At 42.1% G+C, this 23,711-nt stretch overlaps 1 protein-coding gene across 1 annotated transcript in view; it reads right to left on the reverse strand.

Moving 5' to 3' along the window:
• Nucleotides 1-23,711, reverse strand: part of atrn (attractin) — a 141,499-nt gene that overhangs the window by 68,891 nt on the left and 48,897 nt on the right. Inside the window, exons 16-25 of the mRNA XM_079573306.1 lie at nucleotides 23,185-23,404; nucleotides 22,772-22,957; nucleotides 20,406-20,651; nucleotides 19,894-20,031; nucleotides 17,487-17,580; nucleotides 16,911-16,963; nucleotides 15,066-15,160; nucleotides 11,768-11,846; nucleotides 11,524-11,681; nucleotides 637-698 (exon numbers count right to left, since the gene is read on the reverse strand). Coding sequence (XP_079429432.1) covers nucleotides 637-698; nucleotides 11,524-11,681; nucleotides 11,768-11,846; nucleotides 15,066-15,160; nucleotides 16,911-16,963; nucleotides 17,487-17,580; nucleotides 19,894-20,031; nucleotides 20,406-20,651; nucleotides 22,772-22,957; nucleotides 23,185-23,404 — 1,331 coding nt within the window. The remainder of the gene's footprint in view (nucleotides 1-636; nucleotides 699-11,523; nucleotides 11,682-11,767; nucleotides 11,847-15,065; nucleotides 15,161-16,910; nucleotides 16,964-17,486; nucleotides 17,581-19,893; nucleotides 20,032-20,405; nucleotides 20,652-22,771; nucleotides 22,958-23,184; nucleotides 23,405-23,711) is intronic.

The following is a 23,711-nucleotide window of genomic DNA, read 5'->3' on the forward strand; positions in this document are numbered from 1 at the left end:
CTCTGGGCTTTGTTTTTACATGTTCTCATCAGAATGAACCGAGTCCAAAATAACAAAGGAAGCGAGATGTTGATTTGCATAAACCGCAGCTAATTGTAGCTAGCGCCCGTCACACTGACCTTTTATGCTGAAACACCTAAAGTTCGTAGCAAATTCCATTCTGTATCTTTTCTGGAGCCGTCCAGCGTCTAAAAACGTATCGGCAATCTGTTAGGTGGCTATTATCCTCGCTGTTCATTACCACGCTCGCCCTCCAAGTGATCCGTTTCATATGCAAATGCTTCACTCGGCTGCATTGTGGCTCAATATTAGTTGATTTACTGTTTCCATAGACGGACTGCGATGAAACCACCATTTTCTCCATTTTCCTGAGAGAAACTGGCGAGAGACACGCTATAATGTGGCGGATCTGGCGGATAAGATGAAAGCCCGTGTGAGATCGTGCCCATACCGACAGCAATCCGGCCCTTATAAAACCAGTGGGCAGGGGCCGCAGTCTTTCACAGTAAATGGTCGGGTATGCCGCATTTGCTAATACATCACCCCCTCACCGCACGTCGCAGAAGAGTGTGTCCGTTTGAACGCTTTCCCCCCGACCGCGGCGTGAAGAAACAATTTGACGTTTTCTGCACTCACCTGAAGAAGGTGACGAAGAATTGCACCAGGTCCATGAAATTACTGTGCTGCGAGAAGGCAATCTGTGGAGACAAACACAAGCATGGAGTCAGTGTGAGCGAGAGAGTGGTGCCGTTTAATAGGAACAGACTTAAATAGAAGGGTCAGCGTTCTACAGCGGGCTTTCTGATCCGACTGACCTTCTCCGTTTGACAAAAGGCAAAGTAATGAGGAGCGCGGATAACGAGCCCTCACAAAGACACGCTGTATTTGCGCAATATACTGGATATATTTATAGACTCTGGATTATGCTACTGTAAGGCATTTCTGGCCATATTGCAGAGGGACGGAAATCAAATTGGACTTGTGGCAATTGTTTTTATGAGGGAACTGTGTGGGGTACACTGCTCCAATTCTCAACTGCTTTTGGAGACTGTTTTCCATAAAGGGTTGGCGTTGAGTTGTACAAAATATTGGCCTTCCTGATGAACCCTCGAACCTGGAGTTGAGACAAAGCTTTCACGATGCCAAATGACTCCCTATTTATTTAAATGGCATATGTCGCCCTGAAAAGATATTTACTTCCTTATTACTTAGCTTCTGCATTCATGGGTTGACTGGGCACTGTGTCCCTCATGCGAGTTCTGAAACATGTGCCACTGCTCGCACCACGTTATTGTTTCCAACCAGCAAGAGATTTGCCAGTTTACTTTCAAAACTTCATTTTATGAGCAAAACAAAGATTTCTAAGAGAGAAAAAGCACATGATGCTAAAAACAATATGAATCGCTTCAAAATCCAATCCTTTTTCAAAGTTATAGGCGCCCTGTCAGCCAACGATGAGCAGGTTGTTTTAACATTACGTTCTATTGAAGAAATCTTTTCTGGACTCAGAGGATTTTCTGCTGCAGTTTCAGAGTCGAAATGGCGACAGCTCTGAAGGTACTTCACTCGGTACTTTCACACATCCATGCTTAGGACAGTGGACAATTGTTCCTGTCATTACCATTTAGAGCCGAAACCCCCCAAAAACTACCAAAACGTTCTTTCTGTACAAATCATTTATTTCATTGTCAGTGAAAAGGTGAGTTTGAGTAAAAGGCCAACGTATGCATTATATACATTTTATAATTGCAATGTTGTTACACAGTCTGTGTTTATTTTGACATAGATGATCTTTCTATATGCTGTACATAGCCAACTCTTTTCACAGGGATTATTCTAACAGGTGGCTGCTGATAAATGATATTGTACACGGGGATGCGCATATGAATATTTATAACTTAAAACCTCTATAAATGTTCCATTTGTGCTCTTGGTGGTTTGCAAATCAAGTTAGAAGTTACCCAAGGTCTCGGCTACTTCACATAATGCTTCTTGGACCTAAATCAAAATTACTGCCCACTGCCTCATTCCCATACAGTCACTGTAATCACCACAAGAGCCTCACCGTGTTATCTTAATCAAGGTTTCCATAGTAACGTTAATAATGCAAGTCTACCCTCCCCTCTAGTCTTCCGCAAACTGATGCTCAAAAACCTCCAGTGGACTTGATATAAGCTTCACAAAGAGCCACGCGACACCACACTGCCCCTCTCTGGCCGTAGAAAGCCACTGCAGCTAATTTGAAAAAAAAAGAAGCAGAATTCCCTTCACATATTTGCTCTCTCAAGTGACACCTTCGCTTGGACCGTCGCCGCTTGTCTTATTATTCGAGGGATTTGCATACAATTACAGCATGCCAGAAGTGAGGGGAAAAAGCTGTAAAATCAACTTGAAGGCATGCCGTCAAAGCTTCTGAATACCTAATACGCGATCAGCACCGTCAATGTATGCACGGAGAGGGTAGGTGGGTCAGATGTGAAAGCCGTGACTTTATACAATAGCTTTCTGCATTAGCCATTGTGGTGTGAGGGTTTTGTAATGGAGCTGGGGCCTAATTTACTTGTGTAGTCAGCACCATCTGGTTTGGTAATGTGCTCCTGTTGATTACTGTTGAGGGCTGAGGCTGTAATAGGGGTAATTTTTCGCAGCACAGTTGAATACAGACAGCTCAAAAATGCCACGAAACAAAGCGTGTAATGTTAATAAGTCAGAAACATGCAGATTTATATAACTTTGGGGTTATGGAATGAGAAATAAAGTCCCTAGTCAATAAAAAGAATGGTTGTGGAACTGAACCCTCGTTTGTGGTGCTGAAAGTTGGATTGATTGATTGTTCAATATTTTAAATGTACAGCCAGATACTGTTTAAATACTCCCGCCATGATCAAATTCATCTCTAACTGTGTCTAAAGAGGGCACTGTAACATCGAAGTGAAGTTTAGGCAAGGTTTATTAATTTGCTCCACAAGTTTACTTTCAGAGTAAACACGTATTTGCATTTTGCTCCAAATTCCCATCACATTCCAATCCAACCATCGCATCCTTTTGTCTATCCTCTGCTCTTCAGCTCAAAGGGACTCAAAGGGAAGCCTCTAATGTATTTTAACACAGACACAAAAACAGAAATGTCTGAGCTTCAAACAAAGCAATTAAGAGCTGGTCTCACAGAGGATAGCGGCCGTTTGGTTGCATATTTAGAAACTTAACCAAAGCTAATGGGAAATTATGTGGCGTGCAGAGCTATTTAGTAAACAAGATGAGCGTCGTGTTTGTATCAAGTTTAAGTTAGGCAGACCATGGTTAAGTAGCTAAATAAGCCACGATAAGACAAAGAATTTCAACTATGCTGTGTGTTTATGGCTAGACAAATGACCTCCAAAGCTTGATGTAAAGTAGGGCCTTCTGCATTACACTGCTTTAAGATTAGCTTTGGAGACTAATGGCACAAAAGTCAATATGACTCAATCTACAAGTAGTTTCCTAAAGAAATTTCCTTCTGTCAAATAATGTATAACAGAGCTTCAGACATGTTCCTGGGCTTTGGGGTAAATGCTCTAGTGAGTCAGAAAATCTTTACATTATTAAATAAAAGAATAGATCAGTCATTTCAATGAATTCCTTTTCTAGAAGGCCAAACCCAGATATGTTTTAGGGCAGCTCAATATATAGTCATATTATTAGTGGTGGTGGTCAGAGGGGCCGATGGTGCAGACTGGTTGCCTCGCTTCCGTCAGTCTACCCCAGGGCAGCTGTGGCTACAATAGTAGCTTACCACCACAGAGTATGGAGTGAACGAATAGTGCAATGTAAAGCGTCTTTGAGTGTCCAGAAAAGCGCTATATAAAACCAATGCATTATTCATTTCATGTGGCCCTTTGGGGAGCATGAATTCCTGAGCATGTCAAAAAAAAAAAAAAAAAAAAGTTATGGATTTTTAACGAAATAACCAGTTTGCTCACTCCAGCCACTAGGGGGCAGTTTAAATTAAAAAAAGGAAAGAATTCCTCACGTGTCCAGCAGAGGGTGCTGACATCATAAGAGATCAGGATAAAAACACCTTATTATAGCCATGTGGTAACTGGTCAGTCTGCCCCGGGGCGGCTGTGGCTACAATAGTAACTTACTGCCATCGAGGGTGGAGTGAATGAATAATGACTTTATGTAGCACTTTGAGAAACATGTGGCACAGGCTGATGAAGTGCAATAAGTGTAAGATGTTGTTTTTTATGAGGCCAAAGTCCTTTATAATATATGCGGCCCGCGGCTGAATTTCGGCCCTCGACCCAAACGACTTCAACACCCCTGACATGAGCTATGGACCTTTGATTTTTAGTTCACCAATAGTCCAACACCACCATTAAAACTACACTTTTCAGTTTGATGTGCTTCCCTGCCACCACACTATTAAGACATGTGCTTTGATAGTGTGCGCGTGTCTTCCCCATGTTGGTCACAGAGACACAGGCAGAAGCGACGGGATGCTGCTGGGCTCGTTACGTGCCCAGTGGAGAGTGACTCTTTAGGGGGAGTGAACGATCTCCCAGCAGGCCCTGACAGCCTGCCTCCAGGCGTTAGAGCCGCACATATTCCCTCTTTAATGGTTTCTGACAGTATCGGACTATTGGAGGAAAGTGTTGTTATCCACGTGCAGGGGGGGAGCTCAACAGGTTTCACAAGAAGAGAAAGTCATGCGGGAGAACAATGGGAGAGAAAGCGGATTAAAAAAAAAAGAAAATACCAGAAACATGTTAGAAATTGTGCCTAACAGGGTGGACATTATCATTTGAGCCCACATGCAATAGTAACATAGAGGTTCATGCTTGAAAGTATTGAAAGTGTTTGGGCATACGACACAAAACAAGGAAACTAAACCATATGATTGCCTATAGCTAACACTCACTTCTATACCAATGTCCTTAAGTCGTCAGCCTAATATCTGATACTATTTGAGAATCACTCTCTTGTGTCACCTTTACTCTAATACCATTTCTTAAGGGTCATGAATGTCACTTCTTTTATATTGAACAAGACTTCTCCGAATGCAGTGGTATGCAACGTGGTGGAGTGATTTGCCCGAGGACACTGACAGAATTACATTAGAGCACGAATTGAACCACCAGTAATCCTGTAAGTGGTTTGCCACCTAAGCCACCTCCATTTTGCCCATGATCACATAGCACTGTAATACACACTGATATAACCATTAACATTCCCAACACTGCCGCCTGCCGAGACACTGCGCACACATTTGATTTGGGAGGCTGGGTTGGCACAATTACCCAAGCATAATGAGTTTTAAATCTGGCCTTTCATTTTGTAAAATCTCCTTTTTAAAAACTGGCTGCCGTCGTGCCATATATTTACATTATCATTCCCCCCCTTCGATAGCGGGTACTTTTCGAATCATTCTCCGCTAATTCACAGCTCCGGCGCGCGTTTGCCAACCTCCCCGTGATTAGCCTGGTGCCGTCCCATCAGGCAGCCATGCATGTCCTAGATACGCGCTACACCGGTCCACACAGCTGCTGCCTCTCACCGCGGGACAGCGTTCTGGAGTCTGTTCTAATCTCTACCATATCATGACATGTTCAGCGCTGCGCCGAGCACCCGATCACAGCTCTTTATAGCAATTAGTCTGGGATTTGTCTTTCATTACAAACATCATTAAATTCAGATCTATTCGTCATCAGGAGAGAGAAAGGAACGACTCGGGGAGGGGGAAACTTCTGAGTAATCTCGGCGCAATTGATCCGTCCTTTGATGATTCAGGTTTCGGTGACGCTGTTGGAGTCAGCGATAAAAACAGCGCAGCATTGGCAGTTGTGGTTGTATTTCATCATTGCTGCTTCCAACTGTTGCAGCGTGTTTTGTCTAGTTAAAACACAAGAAGCTGGAAAGGTGGAAATGATGATATTTTAGCAGAAAGGTTTGATTCTTGAATCTGAAGCCTTTCTGTGAGTTTTCTCCTTTTCTGGATAAGTTTCCTCCGAGTGCCCTGATTTAGGAGATCAACCCACAACATAAACAATAGGTAAAATCTTCCAGCTAGGCCCTCTCAACCATGAGCCTTGATCAAGATGTGAAGATGGGTGCCCTGGCGCAGCGTGCAGCCGCCCATCGTGCTTTACAGGTTCCAGCGGTAGATTTGAAGCATAGGTGCAGAAGACCCATTTTCCTCAATTCTTTAAGGAAGTTGTTCTTCCTTAGTGAAAAAAATGATCTCCATTGTGTAAATGGATGTACAATATCCCTCTTTGTCTTTTCTGTCGGTGTAGTATTTACTGTCGGACAATTAATGAGTAAAAAACCGCAGCATGCCACGACACCTGCAGTGGCGCTTATGGCCTCTAGGGGCATGAGTTACTTAGTTCTGCTTTAATGAAACTTCTTCTTAAAACATAAGTGAGCTATTTTTTGTGACAAGTGACGGTGTCAGTAGTAAAAACAGTATCAAGGAGTGATTTTCTTGCATGTAAAACTGTTGAGCATATAGACATACAATCATTCTTCTTCCTATGTGCCTGGTGCTTTTTCCTGCTACGTTAATCAGATAACATCTTGGACAGTAGCCAGATACTTACAGGGATCACCAATTACTTTTTTTACTGCATTTTAAATCAAGTTAACCAATCAGTTATGCATAGATCTTAAACACTTTCTCCACAACGGCTCCACACAACTTGTTGATGGAAGAGACCGTCTGTGATGGTGTGGCTGTAGTGTGTCTTTACTGTCATGGCCTCACTTTCTCCTGTCATCAGAACACATCGAGCCCGGTCTGCTTAACTGTCATTGCCCTTGGCCAGGACAGGGACATAAATCTGAGCTGTCCCAGGGCACTGTGCGCTCAGTGACCCCGTGGGACAGAGGGGAGATGGACAAACACAGCCTCCCGACAATAAAGGTCATCGACTACTGCACTTTGTGTGCATTATGTTGTACATATGACAATGTATCTTCAGGGGCGGACAGAGACTGAACAACTTTTTCCTCACTATTTGATGCTTTCCTTTTTAGCTTTTAGATTTGGGTAAAGCTCAGTGAAGGCGGGACCGGTGGCCCTAGAGCCAGTGGTCCTTCTGTGCTCTTCCAGAATGGACATATGGCCAGTCTGCCTTTGTGTATCTTGCATAAATGCAATGATTGAACAACATATCTCATTTTAACAGTTTTTATCAGTTCTTCTTTTGACAAAATATGTCGCACGGTTAGTATAGTAGATCAATCTATGTTAAAATTTGTTGATTTCAATATATTGTCCAAAGTTTGACACATTCAAATGGATGGATATTTTCCCCATTACAATCATAAAAGTATGCATTCATACAATAAACATTTTGTGATAAAGATAGACTTGTGATATATGCATTCTGAGAGTTATGTGTTACTTATGCACCAACAAACTTATCACAGAGTGAACTGAAACACGTCTAAATGAGAAGCAAGCGGCGGAGTCTCATAACAGATGGCGGCGAAGCAACAAGTGCAGGGATTACTAATGCAAGGAAAACAAACATGACGCTTCCCAGATGACACGCACAACACTTTGACAACACTTCTGACCACGTTAGAAACACGCAGAAGCCGGTCAGAGGCGCTTGGTGCACGGAGCAGGAGAGAGAGAAACGGTTCACTTCAGCTCAGACAGAGGGAGCTTAGGCAGCACACGGCCCACTCTCAATGCAGCATGTGTTTCATCTTAACATTCCACTTTGCCCTTGCTCTTTCTCAGCGGCTGTGCACGAACCGGCTCTCCGCTCTCTGACTGCCAACACTGCGGGGCCAGCCGCCTACAAGCGCACAGGCGAGCTCTCATCTGAATGAAACGGCGAGCCAACAGCAGGCAGGAAGCATAAAGGAGAGATAGATATGGAGACAAATAGAAAGTCTTTGAGAAAGCTCTTCCAAATGCTGGGCCAATTCGAGGATACTGTGCCAAGTCAGACTAGTTTGACGCCAGAAGCTCTTTATAATGAATCAGAAATGTAAGTCTCGTTGTAATTACATTGTCAAAATCAAAACATTATTTATTGAATTACTTTATGTTGCCAACACGCTGACCTTCAAGACAGAAGTACAACTAATATTTGAAGGTGTAAAAGTTAACAAAAATAAGCGAAGAGGAAGTTTTACCTTCTATCCAGGCTCCATAAATAGGACCCATGTGCTTTGGGGCAGAAGGGGGGAGGGGAGTTGTCCTACATGATCCCACCCAAAAACAGCATTTATACAGGTGAGGCCGCTAACACTCTTAAGCGATCAACTATGGACCTAACACTGCTTTGACAGAGCAGGTCATGGAGGACGGAGGCTGGATTTCTGCCCTTCAGGAGGAGTGTTAGAGGGAGGGATGGAGCTTTCATGGGGCAGCCACTCAAATCTGTGTCAGGGGGTGGCTTTCGAGAGGCATGGGGAAACTAAGAAACCAACGCTGTATATTGTTAGTAAACTGGTGCTTTGCGTTTTATTTACTGTGGACTTTGTTGATTGCAATATGCTGCACTGGTAACTGTGGAAGCTACTGTGTTCATAAAAACATAAATATGTCGAAATTGCATACATTAAGGTTTCAAATTGAACTACAGAACATTTACGTGACTTAAGTATTACTTATGTACAGAGAAAGGAAGTAATGGGCACATTAAGGAGCATAGCTGTATCGCTCTCCTCTGTGGCTAGCCTAAGCAGAGCACAGCGGGGCTCTGTATGGGACAGACCACTCTCCGCAGCTTCCACCAGCAGCGGACACGGAGCAGCAAAATCATACGTGCCAACAGACTTGAAGTCTCAACACTGGGCTCTATTCATGGCGGCTGCGAAAGAGCTACATCAGCACAAACTGAAGGGCAGGTAATGTCGTGTTCCTCATCCAACATTTCATTATGGAATCACACCTTTTAACACAAAGAGTTTGTGTTTGGTGGGACACACTCTGCATTAATTTGTACTCATAATACTGTTTGGTCATCATACTGACTAAGATGGGGAGTCTGGCGTCCTCCTATAGGACATTGCCAAGGCCTGAAACCACAGCTGGTAAGCTGACACGCACAACGCACAGTGATAACCATGTTCACTTCATAAAAAGACACATTTGCATTTTGTTCTCACTGTCAGACATGAAAGCAGAATTAACTTTTATTTTGTCTTAGGTCAATTAGAATTTTTAATTATTTCCACTTCAAATTATAGATAGAATTTTCTACACATTATTTTATTACTTTTTACAAAACCAAAAGTTTAGTTACAGTTCATTAATATTTGGTAATATTGCATCCATTCATCCAAACAGAACTGGTGTTCTGTGTTTGTAAGCCATCTTGCATGTACATGCCTTTTCAGCTCTGCCCATACACTTTAAACTGGATTGAGACCAGGACTTTGTGATGACATTCACTTTGTTATCCTTAAGCCAATTTGTAATCAGTTTGGTTTGAGAATTGTCCATTTGGAAGACCCATCTGCACCCAAGCTTTAACTTCCTAGCTTAAGTCTTGAGATGTTGCTCCAATATTTCCACATAGTCTTTTTTTCTTCATGATGTCATCTATTTTGTCAACTCCCTCCCCGCAGCAAAACAACCCAACAGCATGATGCTGCAACCCCCGTATTGTGTTGTCACAATATCTTGTTGTCACAATATTCCCATTTTTTCTTTTCTTCCTGGCAGAGTTCCCTCTCAGCCCATGTCGGTACCGTACTTGTTTCACTATTGATGATGCCAAACTCTTACCAGTTTCAGCATCTTCACCATGTGTTTTGCATTTGTTCTTGGATTAATATTCACATTTCAGACCACAGCACGTTCATCTCTGGGACACAGAACCCGCTTTTTTTCTGATAATTTCCATCATTGTTTGATCCAATGAACCTGGCACCTTCAAGTGTCTTGAAATTGCACCAGATGAATGAACCAGACTTGTGCTTCCAAGGTCATGACATCATCATCTGGACTTTTGTTTAAAAGTATAGTTACCTTAGTGTATGTACGTGACTAATAAAAAATCTATCTCTCCTTTTTCTGGAATCTGACAAATCTAAATATTTTTTTTGGTTGACCTAAAAAAAATATATAACGAATGCACTACATGTTCACCCTCATAACGTTCATCACAATACTAATAATGGTTCTAGCAGATAGGGCTTTTTTTTTTTTTTTAGGTTTTAGTAAGAAAAGAAAGATCTAGATCTAGAAGAAGTGTGTTTAATCACACACATAGCCAAAGTGCCAAGGCAAGTTTATTGGTAGAGCATAATTGAAACACAAGTAAAGTGCAAAGTGCCTCACAGTTTCATACAATTACAAGACGGCAGATATAATCAATCCATTAAACATGATTATATTAATTGATTAATTACAATAAAGAGTACAGATAAAATGCAGATTTCAATTGTCATATACTGGGGTAAGAAGACCTGTTTTCACTGCATCATTATCAAGTAGCTGCAGTATGATGATCATCAATCTTAAAAATTAACTAATGTGTTCATTCTCTGTAAAGAGACTTATATAAGAATCTTACGTTTTTAACCATTGTCAATTATGTGTGCAGGTTTGTTGTCTATTTCTCTATGGGAAATCGGACAGGCCTTCGTATGGTGCTAGATTAGTAGAAAGGGAAGAAACTTCCACATTCTGGCATAGCACAGTAACAATGATGCACAAGCTTCGATGAAAAGTAATGCAAGTTTGATGAGAAGGAAGCCCACGTACATAAAGCCGTGATGAGATTCAAGCGGTGCATACGAGAAGCGCTGACATCCGAAAAAACATACATTGCATTTTCAATTTGTCATGCAGCGATAATGCTCTTATACATAAACATCCAACATCGCCTCTCGCTGTACTGAATGTTATGAGGAACAATGCTGGTTTGGCGACTGTCTAACGGAGATACGACTGTGCTTCAAAGCCTGCAGTGGGTGAATTAACCAAAAGGTACCAGCAGTCATTATACATCCTGTTTAATCCCCACGGCTGCAATGACTGACTGGTTTATCTTGTCATTTTACTCCAAGGTTTCCAAGGCATCCTCACTCTCATGTTCTGCCACACTTTATGTCTATATGGGGACCGGGGAGCATCAGATCTCAATAAAAGATTAATTACTTCCCGCAGAAAGAGGTTAAATATGCGCGCAGTTATCGGGAGTGTTCGCAACACACAGTCGGAATTTAAATCCTAATCCATAAGGACATTAGTCTGATAATACTGAAATAACTGTCATGGACGACATTTAAAGACTCTCGAGGGAAAGGAATGGTGCCCAATTAAGATCAATTCAAGGCATTTGTTTTGTCTAAAGTGAAACATGAAGAATTTCGCTGACAAGGATATAACAGTATGAAAAAGCGTGCCCATATATAGTTAGAAAGTGAATAGTAAGCGCCACATCGACTGTATACTACATAGGCTACATAATGTTTTCAGTATTCTGCATGCAGTAGTGATGAGGAAGCAGTCAAGTGAAGTTAGCGAAGAAAGAAAGCCTCTCCGGGAGTGTCTTTCTGTCCAAAACTTACTTGAATTTTGATGGGCCATGTGAAGTTGCTGACGTAGACAAAGAAAGTAATGTTGGGGCTGTTGCGGAAATCAAAGTTCTCGTTGGAAAAACTGTCCTTAAACTCCTTGATGTTGCTCCGGGACACGATGGGGATCTCTTCGCCAGTCTGTGTACCGGCTACACATCAGAGAATAGACACAGTTGGATTAGAATTCACAATATGACTTATCGTATGCTGCAAAAGATCAGGAGTTGCTTCGTACCTGTGAAGCTGGTGGCCCATGTGATGTTCAGGTTGAAGTTCTTTGAAGCATTGATGAACATGTCCAGATCCCGGTTTGGCTACAACATAAAAGATTAATCCCCAAATTAATTATGTTCCACAATGAAGGTAGTTACGTATGCGTTTGCTCTTCTGGAAAAATGCAGAACTAAAAAGAAAAATACACAACTGCTGGTGTAAACAATGACTGCAATCCTTTCCTATTAAATGAAAGCTTGTTTGTCACTTTCCTTCAAAATGACGTGGATAAAACGATATGAAAGTGATTCCCCTTTTATCTCTTTGAAGATATAGTAATTTAGAAAGTAGTTATTTGAATGAACCACACTCAACCACTTTTTCAGTCCATCTTTTGTGAACTCAGAATAGAGAATATTTCCAGGTGTTTGCAGTGAAGGGTTTTCATCCATGTGTGACGCTAGGGACTTTCGGCGAGCTACACCCAGTCAGTCACTGTGACATACAAGTCGGCTCACTCTCAGGTCAATGACTATAGGCTACTTTAAAAGGAATATCCACCATTTTTCCATACTGAGATTATGTTCTTACCTGAGCTTAGACGAGTTCATGTGTTCCTGTCTGGTCTTTACACGTGCGCTCAGTCACGCAAAAATACCAAAGATGTTGTTAGCATTTAGCCTCTCCTCTATGGGGCAAAACGGGGCGAAGTTATAGCATATTACACGATCCAAGTACAGTTACACAAAATGAAACATGTCGATTTTCTAAGCGGATAAAAAGGGGTACTATATTGTAAGGCGTAGTAACACCATAGGAGCACTTCGACGTCCGCGCAGTAATATCTTCACTCCTTCTTCTATGCGTGGACGTCGAAGTGCTCCTATATAGTACCCCATTTTATCTGCTTAGAAAATCAACATTTCAATCCAATACTTGGATCATGTAACTACTCACATAACCGTATTTAAATAGAGAAAACATGGAAGAGCTTAGTCGCTTCTAACTACACCCCCATTTGGAGAGGAGGAGAGGCTAAATGCTAACAACATCTTTGGTCTTTCTGTGTGACTGAGCGCCAGACAGGAACACATCAACTCTTCTAAGCTCAGGTAAGAACATATCTCAGGATGGAATATCGGTGGCCTGTTCCTTTAAGATTCACAATATTTATTAATGGATGCTTTAGGACAGTGAATGACACTAATGTTAGGTAGTATTGTGCTAACTACTCAGCCACGTTGAGTGTACCTCTAATATTTGCATTTCATAAGTACAATATGTTCAGGGTTGATCAACTATTATAGACTGCTACCATAGTTGAAAGCCATTTTGGGTTATATCCTTTTGAATTAAATGGCCATGTTTTTTTTTTCTTTCTGTCAGACTGCTGTGAGAGTTTTGCTGAAACATATGACTGCTGGCTCATTAAACTTTACCTAAGATCAGCGTTTGGCATCGGCTCCCGACGGCTTTACACTCAGCAGATTTGCCTCATTTGATGCAAGGTGAATTTATAGAGGATATCCATCAAATAAGTGTTGCGCGGTGATTAAAAAGTCATTTCTGGTGCCTTTAAAAACACATTTGTGCACACCTCTAGCTGCCTTTGTTAGGTTTTGGCACAGGCGTTGTCGGTGGAGAGGTGCCATCTGGGATATTTAATCAGATCTTTATGTTTTTCGCTGCGCTCCAGATGCTGCAGCCGCGTAAACAGCAGCGGACAAGTGCGTCTCTGCAGAGGCAACATCTGTGAGACCGACTGGGAGATCAATGTGTTCTATGAGTCTCTATTACGGGGAGAATGCTGTTCATCACTATAGCTTTGTGAATGAGGGTAGCGCCTAAGCTGGAAACTGGGTTAAGGTTAAGGTATACTTTGTGGTCCCTACAGGAAGATTTGCCCTGTGCATTTTGACCAGTACTTCAATGAGGTGTAACCTGTCAGAAGCAGAGGGCAACCGTTGTGCACCGTGGGAACCCATCTCCAGATCTTAAGTTATTTTTGTTCAAGAGTATCTAGCTGGAGGACTAGCCTATTGAGCATGTTTTATTTGTATATTATGTGTACCGTAAATTCCGGACTATTGAGCGCACCTGTATATAAGCAGCATCAACTAAATCCAGAAAGAAAAAAGTACATATATTGGCCGCACTTGTCGATAAGCCGGAGGTGTCTGTTCATGTTGTAGCATTGCCGAGAGATAAGCGCAGTGCGGGACAGTTTACACGCACAGTGTACAAGCAGCACCATAGGCAAGTGTCCCTCCTCTGCCGTTTCATTCTTATCGCCTCTCTCATTCTTCACAAAAATTGCCCTGCATTTTCCATACTTCTACGCACTAAAATGGACACCAAACTATTTATCCAGCCCACTGTGAGTTGAAACTGTTCTGACCGAAAGAGTGTAACGCGATAGTCTCGGTGTAGTGCCAGTGTAAAAGTGCTGGCCGTGCCGTGCTTTAGAAACGTGACCGATACACACAAATACAGCTTGTAGCAGAGATTCACTATGACAACACTGGGTGTAGCCATTGGCCGCCATTGCTGTAGTACCGCCATATAGCCGCTAGTCTCCCATTAGAAAGCATTGCACTTTAGACACGTAAAAAAGCCTGGTTTCTAATTTTCCTAAACTTTCTACAGCTGGATATTGCTCCTTGATAACTCTGGGTTAGTTAAAATTAAAGAAACCAGACTGGTTTTCGTAAGGTTTTCAGAAATCTCGTTTACTAATGAGGGCCGGACTTTGATTGACAGGCTGTTGGCATTAGAGCTAATGGCGTTGGCGTGGCTACGACCGAACTATACGTCACGTGAGGGCAGAGTCTACAGTGAAAATCCCGCCTTTATGCCCTTTTTAGGAACATGCGCCGTCACAGCAGGGTAGGAGGAGTGGAGAAATTGAACGCTAAGCCGTTGAAAGCTTTAAGATATCTATACATATGCGAGAGTGTAATACGTATCCACCACCAACTTATTAAAGCAACTAAAACAAAGCCAAGGGGAAAACCTATGCAGTCAGACGTGTAATTTAAATTCAAATCATTATACCATTTAAAACACCATTTACATTTGGTGTACTGAGTCAGTGACCCTCGATTTGCCATTACAATATCCTAATGTCAGATGTAATTACTTCAGACAGAGCTATATTACCCACTATACTGCTTTATGCCCTATGTGGTGCCCTTGTAATCTTTATTCAAACTAGCCTCCAGTGTCCGTAGCGAGTACTGTGAAATTATACTTCTCCACTGGCGCTGACTTTGCAAAACGCTATAATCCTTAATGAAGGGGACAGGAGCTCAGGCACACACCTCCTCAGGCGTCGCCACAAAGTTGATGGCCGTGTAGTAGCGGTCGTCCTCCTGCGACAGGCTGAAGGTGAACTGGTAGTCGATTAGGAGCGTGTCTGTTTGGAGGGTCCGGCGACGCGGCATAGAGAGAGAAAAGAGAAACAAAACATGAATCAGAGTGGTTTTGAAAGTCACGCAAGAACTCTGCACAGTGGTGGTCGTCTAAAGGAAAGTCAGGGTAACTACAGGTTGTCACAGATGTAGATGTGGAGATGACATTTAGGCACCTTGGTATCAGCACAAAATATAAAGTATCTTCTGAAAGCTTAGAAGCCAAGAGATAGAACTGATTTTGTTCTGTGCTCCCAGAGGATAAGCTCAAAAAGTCGGTCGTATGAAGGTTGAATAGTTGGATTTTTTTTTTTTACCAGGCATGTCGAAAAAGTTGCTATGCAGTGATTTCATTAATGCAAAGATTTTGAGACTATTTCCAGAGACCTTGGTATACATTTCTAAATTCACGTGCGTAACCTTTCGCCTTGTATTTGAATTAAACATTTCTATCGGCTCCATTTGAAACTCAAACCAGAAGCGCATTAATTATTATCCAAGGCGTTCTGCAGAAACTGTAACAACTACCTGTCAGAGAGGTAAGCCTGGCGACGGCAATCTTTGTATCACCGCAGTTCACGGTACAAGCAAAAAAGTTCTGGTTTCATTTGAAGGTTTTCTAAAATAAAAGAGGATTCTGACACTTAAAAATTAATGAACTGAAAAACGTGAAGAAATTGCTCGAAAGTACAATAAATATGCTAATGACACTGTTCATTCCCAGTCTATCATAATCCCTTAGTCAGTGAAGTGGGCCATGTAGAAGTCTTTCTTTGGAGCAGGGAGTGACCGAGTGATGGAATTACACCGGAAAGTAAAGCACAAACGATGGACTGTTGTATTCGACCTGGCAGCTCGCTGTGGAGACGGAGAATAGGAGGACTATATTTTGGGAGGAAAAGGGATGAACTGTGGGGGAACTACCTGCTCTGGAGAAATGAACTAATGCTGAGACCAAGTAAAAGATAATTAATTATAAATGTATGAAGTATTACTGAAATATTTCTCTTTCTCCTGAGAGAGGAGGTTTGAAGAAGCTGGACCTTATCTCTCCTACGTCACTTTCCCTTCAAGGCCAAGCTATGAGGCTAAACCAGATACGGACTGAGCTCTCTGGGTCATAAATACAGAAATCAATCTAAAAAACTATGCGTTAGTTCAGATATTTCCCAGTTGTGAGGCCAACCTTCAGAATCAGTTCAGATGGGAAATGGAATGAGTGCTCCAATGAGGGTAGTACAGAGAGAATAAATAGCATGAAGCGGTGCATTTTAAAACAATCAGGATACAGTCCTAGCAGCAATGGAAAGGTACACAGCCCATGTCAAATTTCACCTTTAACATTTGATTTGACCCATTTCTCGATCCACGCAAGGTTCAGCCCGGACTAGTTTCATAAATAGCAGAAAAATAATTTGAAAACAGTAGCCGCAGTCTCAGCAGTGGCAGCAGAAGGAAGAACTTCCAGTTATATTCGAGATTCAAAACTTCGGTACTACAAAAATAACTAGCAGTCATTTCCTTGCTTTCATGGGCATGTGGCATGTGGATCTAAACCAGGGACTTCCTCTCAAAAACCTGCTTCTTTTCCAGCTTAAACATCAAACATGGTGACTTCCTTTGATTTGAGAGCTGTGTAAGTGTCTGAGCCACAGCCGGTACAAGGAACAGGAGTTGGGTCATTACTGTGGACCTCCGAAAACCCTATAGACGTCCCGCTTTCTACTGCCCTAATTGGGATCGGACTTGACTTACAGTAACATGTTCCTTTGAGCGGGTTGCCTTGGTAGCGATTCTCCACTTCACACCTACAACACAGAGAGGGGATGGATTAGACGGCACGAAATGGGGATGAAAAAGGTTACAGAAGAGAGGGGAAAGCAACGAGAAATTTAAAAAAAAAAAAGTGAAGGAAGGTTTAGAGGCTGATAAATCACAAGTACGGAGTTTTGACATTTAGGGAAGTCACAAATCAAGAGATGCAGAAATTGTGGACAGTTTAAACAAGTGTCAGTCATTGTATAAAGCTATGAGACTTCAATATCCATAAAAGAATAGTCTTCTCAAAGTGTTCTGAAGTATTCCCCATATTTAATATTCAGTAGCAGCTGTTTAGACATCCTCCAGGTATCATTTCTCTAAATCATCTTGGGGGTCGGAAGTTATTTGCAGACAATGGCCTGAAGTTACCTCAGTTGGTTTACAGACCGTGAAAATGAGCGTGTGAGAACCAAAGACGCCGGCGTGTTGCTTCACAGAGCCACAGACTAAGGACTCGGCGTGAAGAGAAAGTGTGAAGGAAAAGCGAGTGACAGACAGGTGTGAACTCACAGGTGGCAGCGGTCACCCTTGATGCCTTTGGTGGTGCAGAAACACTTGCCGCTGTTGGGGTTGCACATGCTGGCGTGGCCATTACACTTACAGGCTGAGGAGAGAGAAACGCAAAATATTGTGTCTTGGATGTTGCTTTGTGTAAGTTTTAACATGGTTACTTGTGAAACGTTTGAAAGTGATGCAAATTCAATAATCTGTAGGTCTTAACATGTGATATACTCAATTCTCTATTTATTTACTGCTAGTCTGCACAGTTTATTTCACAATTAAGATGAAATTACGCCTTTAAACATCAAACCAGGTACTCGGCTTCATCATGTCTCAGTTACTTATTCGATGAGTAATTGAAAACGACATGGAAAGGAAAAGACGGCAGACTTTTTCAAGCCTAGGTTTATTAAAAATGTTTTAAAAAAAGGGAGAAAATTAAATAAATCTGTAAATATACCTGTTTTGAGCCCTTTATTTTAATCCCAAACCCTCCTATTTTCAGATTTCAGTCCAAAAATGAGAAACATTATGCTTGGAATTAGAGTCTGATTAAAATGCGTCACGCCTCAAGAGCAGATAAAAGTGCTCCATCGCCCGTCATGGTTATCGCTGAGAGGTAACAGCTCCCTTTGAAGTCTGTCAGTGCAGCTTTAGGTAAAGGGAAAGTAATGAAGACGCATAAACAACGGCTATAGTCCTGGGAAACATATACGGCGGCTGAGGTATTGATCAACCGTCACTCATGCAGTAATTTTATGCATCCCCGTGGTTCAAACAAAAATTCACATCCCAAATTCAGAAAACACATGGGACAAGCAGGTGATGTATTGGAAAGGTAAATGAAGCCGTCCAACAACTGAATTGATTTGTTGCCCTAATGGCAGGCTGTCACTTAAAGCAGCGGTAAATCTTTATTATCCCCGGGGAGAGTTTTTTACAGAGCTGCGCAGACAGACAGGAAAATGGCTGACATAACCCGTACTGTAAAGCAACGACAAGGTAAATGAAGCCGGTTGACTGACTGGGTGATTTAGTGCGGTGGTTCTCAAACTGTGGGGCGTGTGTCACTGGTGTTAATCTTTAATTAACAAAGAAAATATTTATTCTAACTTAAAGCTGAAAAAACGTTCATGTTTATTTAGCCTGAGGTTGGGATGTCAGGATTCAAAATTTTAAAGTCACGATTATTGTGAGTATTGCGATTGCACCATTATTGACGATTAGCGAAATGAAGGAAATACAGACAATTTTTCGAATCCTTTATATTACTGTCTAAATGTTGACAAAACATTACATTAATTGTACATATTTATGTTTATTTAAGGATTTGCTTTAGATGAAAACTTATTGAGCATTCAGCCTCTGTTATCTTTTATTTTGCTTTCAACCTTATGTAAACCTTATGTATGCTGTACGTGAGACGATTATACATTCACTCCACACTTGATGGTGTTCAGTTTCCCCTGGGTGAGACACTGTCGCGACTGCACACATCCAACCACGCATTCACACACAAATCACTCATCAAGCCTTTTGCACATGTTTTAGTGGTAGAGGAAACCGGAGTACCCAGAGGATATGGGGAGAACATGCAAACTCTCGCTAACCACTGCGTCACCGTGCTGCCCAATAGACAATAGATGATTATTATTACCATATCTAGAGGAAGCAAATTGGGGTGAATGTTTTACACTATCATAACATGTTCCCTCTCTGATCTGTTGTCTCATGAATTTACTATTGTTGCAAAAAAGAGTGACCTAAACAAATGGACCGGCTGATGAACTTGTTCTCACACACTTTCACTTTAGTTTCTACCATGACATACCAAACACAGCTGCACACTTGAGGCTTTTCCCATGGCAACGTAATTCAATCATCATGTGAAAATGGATGCGATTTTCTCTCTGCACATTGGATTATTTAACCCGCTGCTACACCTTCATGTGTTTTGGGATGGATTGAACACTGGACATTGAAAATTGCAAAACCACTTAATCTTGACATCATTAGCCTACAGTTAAAACAGGATTTTTGTCTCACCTGAGTCATGTTTCAGTCCTGGCCTGAAAAATTGCAAGAACTGCAATTGTTAAGGCACAATGAACAATATACTGTATTCTTATTTTAGTCTTGTGCACAGTAAACTGAATCTTCACCATCAAACCTAAATTGCAAATCTAATCACAATCCTGTCACAAACATTCCTATATGATTTTTCCAACAGTGTACAGCCAGAGCCTTTAGTCCTGGTATGTTTTGGTTCTATATTAAGATTAATTATATTCTATCGTACTTTCATGTGTTGAAAATCATACTGAAAGATGGCGCATTTCTATTTTCTCAGGTTGTCTTTAATTTAAAACCTTTGATTCCCGTGTGTCTCATGAATAGTGCGAATGCGGATGCTCACGTTGACAGTTGCCTCCGTTGGTTGGGTCGCCGTAGAAACCGGAGATGCAGCTCTCACAGTGTCGTCCCGTGGTGAGGTCCTCGCACTTCTCGCACACGCTCTCGTTCACGCACTGACTGTGACCGTTGCACTGGCAGGCTGCAAACACAACACAGCACGACATTGAGTGTAGAAAGATGTGTGAAAGCCAGTTTGAAGTGGTGTGTTTGTAAACGCGGTGTCAGAGAAGCTGACGCATCAGACAAAGCTATAGTTACAACTTGCCATTATACATTTTCTGTACAAGACATACATAATTGTGCTGCATTAACACTTTTAATATCACAATTTAATGTATGTATGTGTATGTACATTAATTAAAGTATTTTCAGTATAATACTAGTAACTTCATTATACAACTATCAATCAATCTGAAAACCATGAAAACGCCTAAAAAGAGCATACTGTGGCTTTCAAAAGAAAAAACTTGAATGACACATGGGCCTTTGTGAATGTTGGTGTTGACAGTGTACCTGGGCAGTGTATGAAGGACCAGTTGTACTTGGCCTCGCTGGGACACATGCTGGCGTTGAGTGCGGGCTGTGGGCTGGGGGGTAAACCCGGCAGCGTGGAGGGGGCGGGCACAGAGGTTTGGAACGGGCCGCGGTACGAGCCCTCGATGCACTGGCCCTGTCCCGTGTTACTGGGGTCAGTGCACCACCCGCAGCCCGGCTGGTCCAGACACTGACCACACGTCCGGTACCCGGAGCAGTTCTCTGCTGTGGGGGAGGCAGGACACATGCTGGTTATCACAAAAGCATGATTGGGACACTTTTTGATGCCACTTTTTTTCATGACAATGCAGGTCAGGGTGAAAAATGTTAGAAAGACGTTCACAATCAGGTACAAACCGGAACCACGCGAAAAGATCCGCCGTCTGAAACTCTCTTTCTGTCCCCCCGCGTTACAATCTGAGAAAGTGAGTGAATGAAAGCGGCTATGGCACAGCGATGTCACAAGGACTTTATCTTTTCTCAGCGCAAAGTGTTTTCTCCATTATTGAATATCGTTGCAGTAAAAACACGATGTGCAGATGACGCGCTGTTAATAAACAACCTCGAAGCAATGATCAAAGGATGAGAAGAAAGACCGCTATATGGAAAAGTGCGAGCCCTGTTCACAATGCACGCCATTTCTGTCCATTATGTGTGTAATCTGTCTGTCACAAGCTCGATGCAACCTGTCAGCCTTGATGCCATTTTACAATTCAACGCATTGAATAACCAATGGTTGTCAATTAACGGAAAACATTATTTTCCAAGGTAATGCAAAATGCACGATTGCTATGCCTTGATACCCTGCCATTTCCATCCTATCACCATGGTATTACTGCGTTTTAAAGTAAAGTGCAAACAACAAGGGTCCAGCTCAAACCAGAAAAGCGTCTGATTTACACAGGATGTATACAGTTCTGTGGATACTTGACCTTGGATATGTTAATTTGGTGCATGACATCCTATTCCACGGTGTGTTTTCATCCCAAAGGGCAGTTCCAACAGTGAATGGATATTTGGACACTTAATTGACCAACTATGTTACCATGAATTGAAACTGTTCTCTGCTTTCCCACAGAGACACTAGAAACCATTCTGATAAAACAGGCTATTTTACAAATACTGTAGAGGCGTTCAAACCCACTGCTGCTGTGTGCTTTTAAGTCGAAAAATATGTTACTTGACTGAAAGCACGTTAAAAGCTGGAGAATTATGATGATGTGGGGCGACATTTCACGCAACTTTGATTTCCTTAATGATTTTTTAAATGAATCGCACCTTGTAAATTACACTTCAGTAGTTGTTGGGTATGTACGTGCCTGAATCTTGACTCCAAATACTTCACTGCACAATTTCCCGCAGCTGTCACTACATTTCTATACGGCACCGGGAGTGATCTATTTGGAAGCGAGTTGTGGGAATAAAAAAATGCAATGCTGAGATTTCCCCCCCATTAAAAAGCATACAGTTTATGTGTAATCAATGGGCTTTGGCTCGAGAGATGCTGAAGGCAGAATTGTTACGTCAGAATATTGTATCAACACCTCTTTTTCACTTGGGAGCAATGACTGAAGGTGCTGCTATTTAACTATCAATTAAGATGTCAGCGATGAGGAGTTTCTTTAGAGGTTTAAAAATGTAAATGTGATAATTGGAAACAAACTTTTTCCTCACTGTTTATAGTGAGAGCACTTCTCATTATAAATTAATCACACTTATCAATACATCACATTTCCTCTCGTTGTCCTTTGGGGTCGTTCGTAAAAATAGAAAAAAATCTCTGGATTCTTTTATCTTTTTCCTTCTTGTCGATTGAGACCGTCTTAAGACTTTGTGTGCAAAAGTTTCTTTTCAAACATATAAAAGGCATGTGCATAAAAACAGTAGTAATTTATTTTTACCCTTGTAGCAGAAAGCCATTGTCTATTATATTAAAATATAAATCACGACCATTGAATTCTCATCACTTTGCCTTTGGCACTACATAAAAAGGTCACACACACACAATCTTTCATTGAACCAGCTTTAGCTTTGTTTACAGGGCATATTCAGTGGCAAGATCTTGTATTGATGATGGGAGAGTCAGACCACTGTGTAAACCCTTCTCCAGCACATCCCAAAGATTCTCACTGGGGTCATGGGCTTAGAATACGCCTGTGCCATCTAGGAAGAACAGATCCATCCATCATTCAGTGGCCTATATTTATGTAGTCAACTGATCTGACCAACTTTCGCAACCCCTAGATCCAAATGGCGACTTGAGTGTTTGAGGCTGTGTAGAAAAATCTCTTTGATCAACAAACATGTCCCCATTGTCGCCGGATAGTGAGAGAGAGTGGACTTACGCGGACACGAGTTCATAGTGTACCACTCCATGCACTGTCCGAAAGGGAAGGAGGCCACGTAGGCGTTGGAGTCCACGCACTGCTTCATGTTGCTGCACCACATGCACTCGGAGCTGCCGCTGGTGCACTCGCTGCAGGTGGAGCGCATGGCACACGGCGTCCGGCACTGCTTGGCGCTGTGGTTCGCTGCGGATAACAAAAGAAATAAAACAACAAGGCAATATATTCAAGTTAATTAACATAGGAGCTTGTTTAGTGAAGCTACAGGGACAAACCATAACCAACAAAGCAATATTGTTTTTCATTCTGCAAGTAACTGTTCAATAAAAGTTTCAAGGGAATGCTTCCAACAAGTGAATAAAAAGCGGGGACTTGTATTAAACTTAATGTAACGGAACATATAGGAGACCCACCTGGCCTCTCACACAGGCTGCCGTTGACTGGGTTGATGCAGGTCTGGGCCTTGAGTCCACTGAAGGCAGGCTCAGCCAAGTATCCACAGAAGCCTGCGTCGCTGGGTTCCCCCGGCAACCACTGGAGAGACGTGTTAGTGAAGGGAGACATGTCCTCCCAGCACCAGTACGAGACGTTGATCTTCCTCAGTCCCACCCACGGAGTCATCATCGCCTTGTACTGGAAAACATATTTGACAATGGCAAAGGAATTGTTCATTGCAATTCAGTGCAATGCAGAACAAATGCACAAATTCAGGCTTCTTTCAATACGTGGGGGGCATGACTTGGATCCAACCATATGGGCAAGACACTACTCGTCATCTACACATTATTGTTCCTTGGACGTTTCAGAAATATTGATCACTTCGGACAAGAGCTATACATATTTATCACCTTTTGCCCATTTTAAGCTCCCATCTCTCCAGGTCCTGTTCACCTCCAGGACCCAGAGGCGTGTGGGTCGGATCTCTGCTGACCCTTCTCAC

This window comes from Gobius niger (genome assembly GCF_951799975.1).
Source record: "Gobius niger genome assembly, chromosome: 16".
NCBI classification, from domain to species: Eukaryota; Metazoa; Chordata; class Actinopteri; order Gobiiformes; family Gobiidae; genus Gobius; species Gobius niger.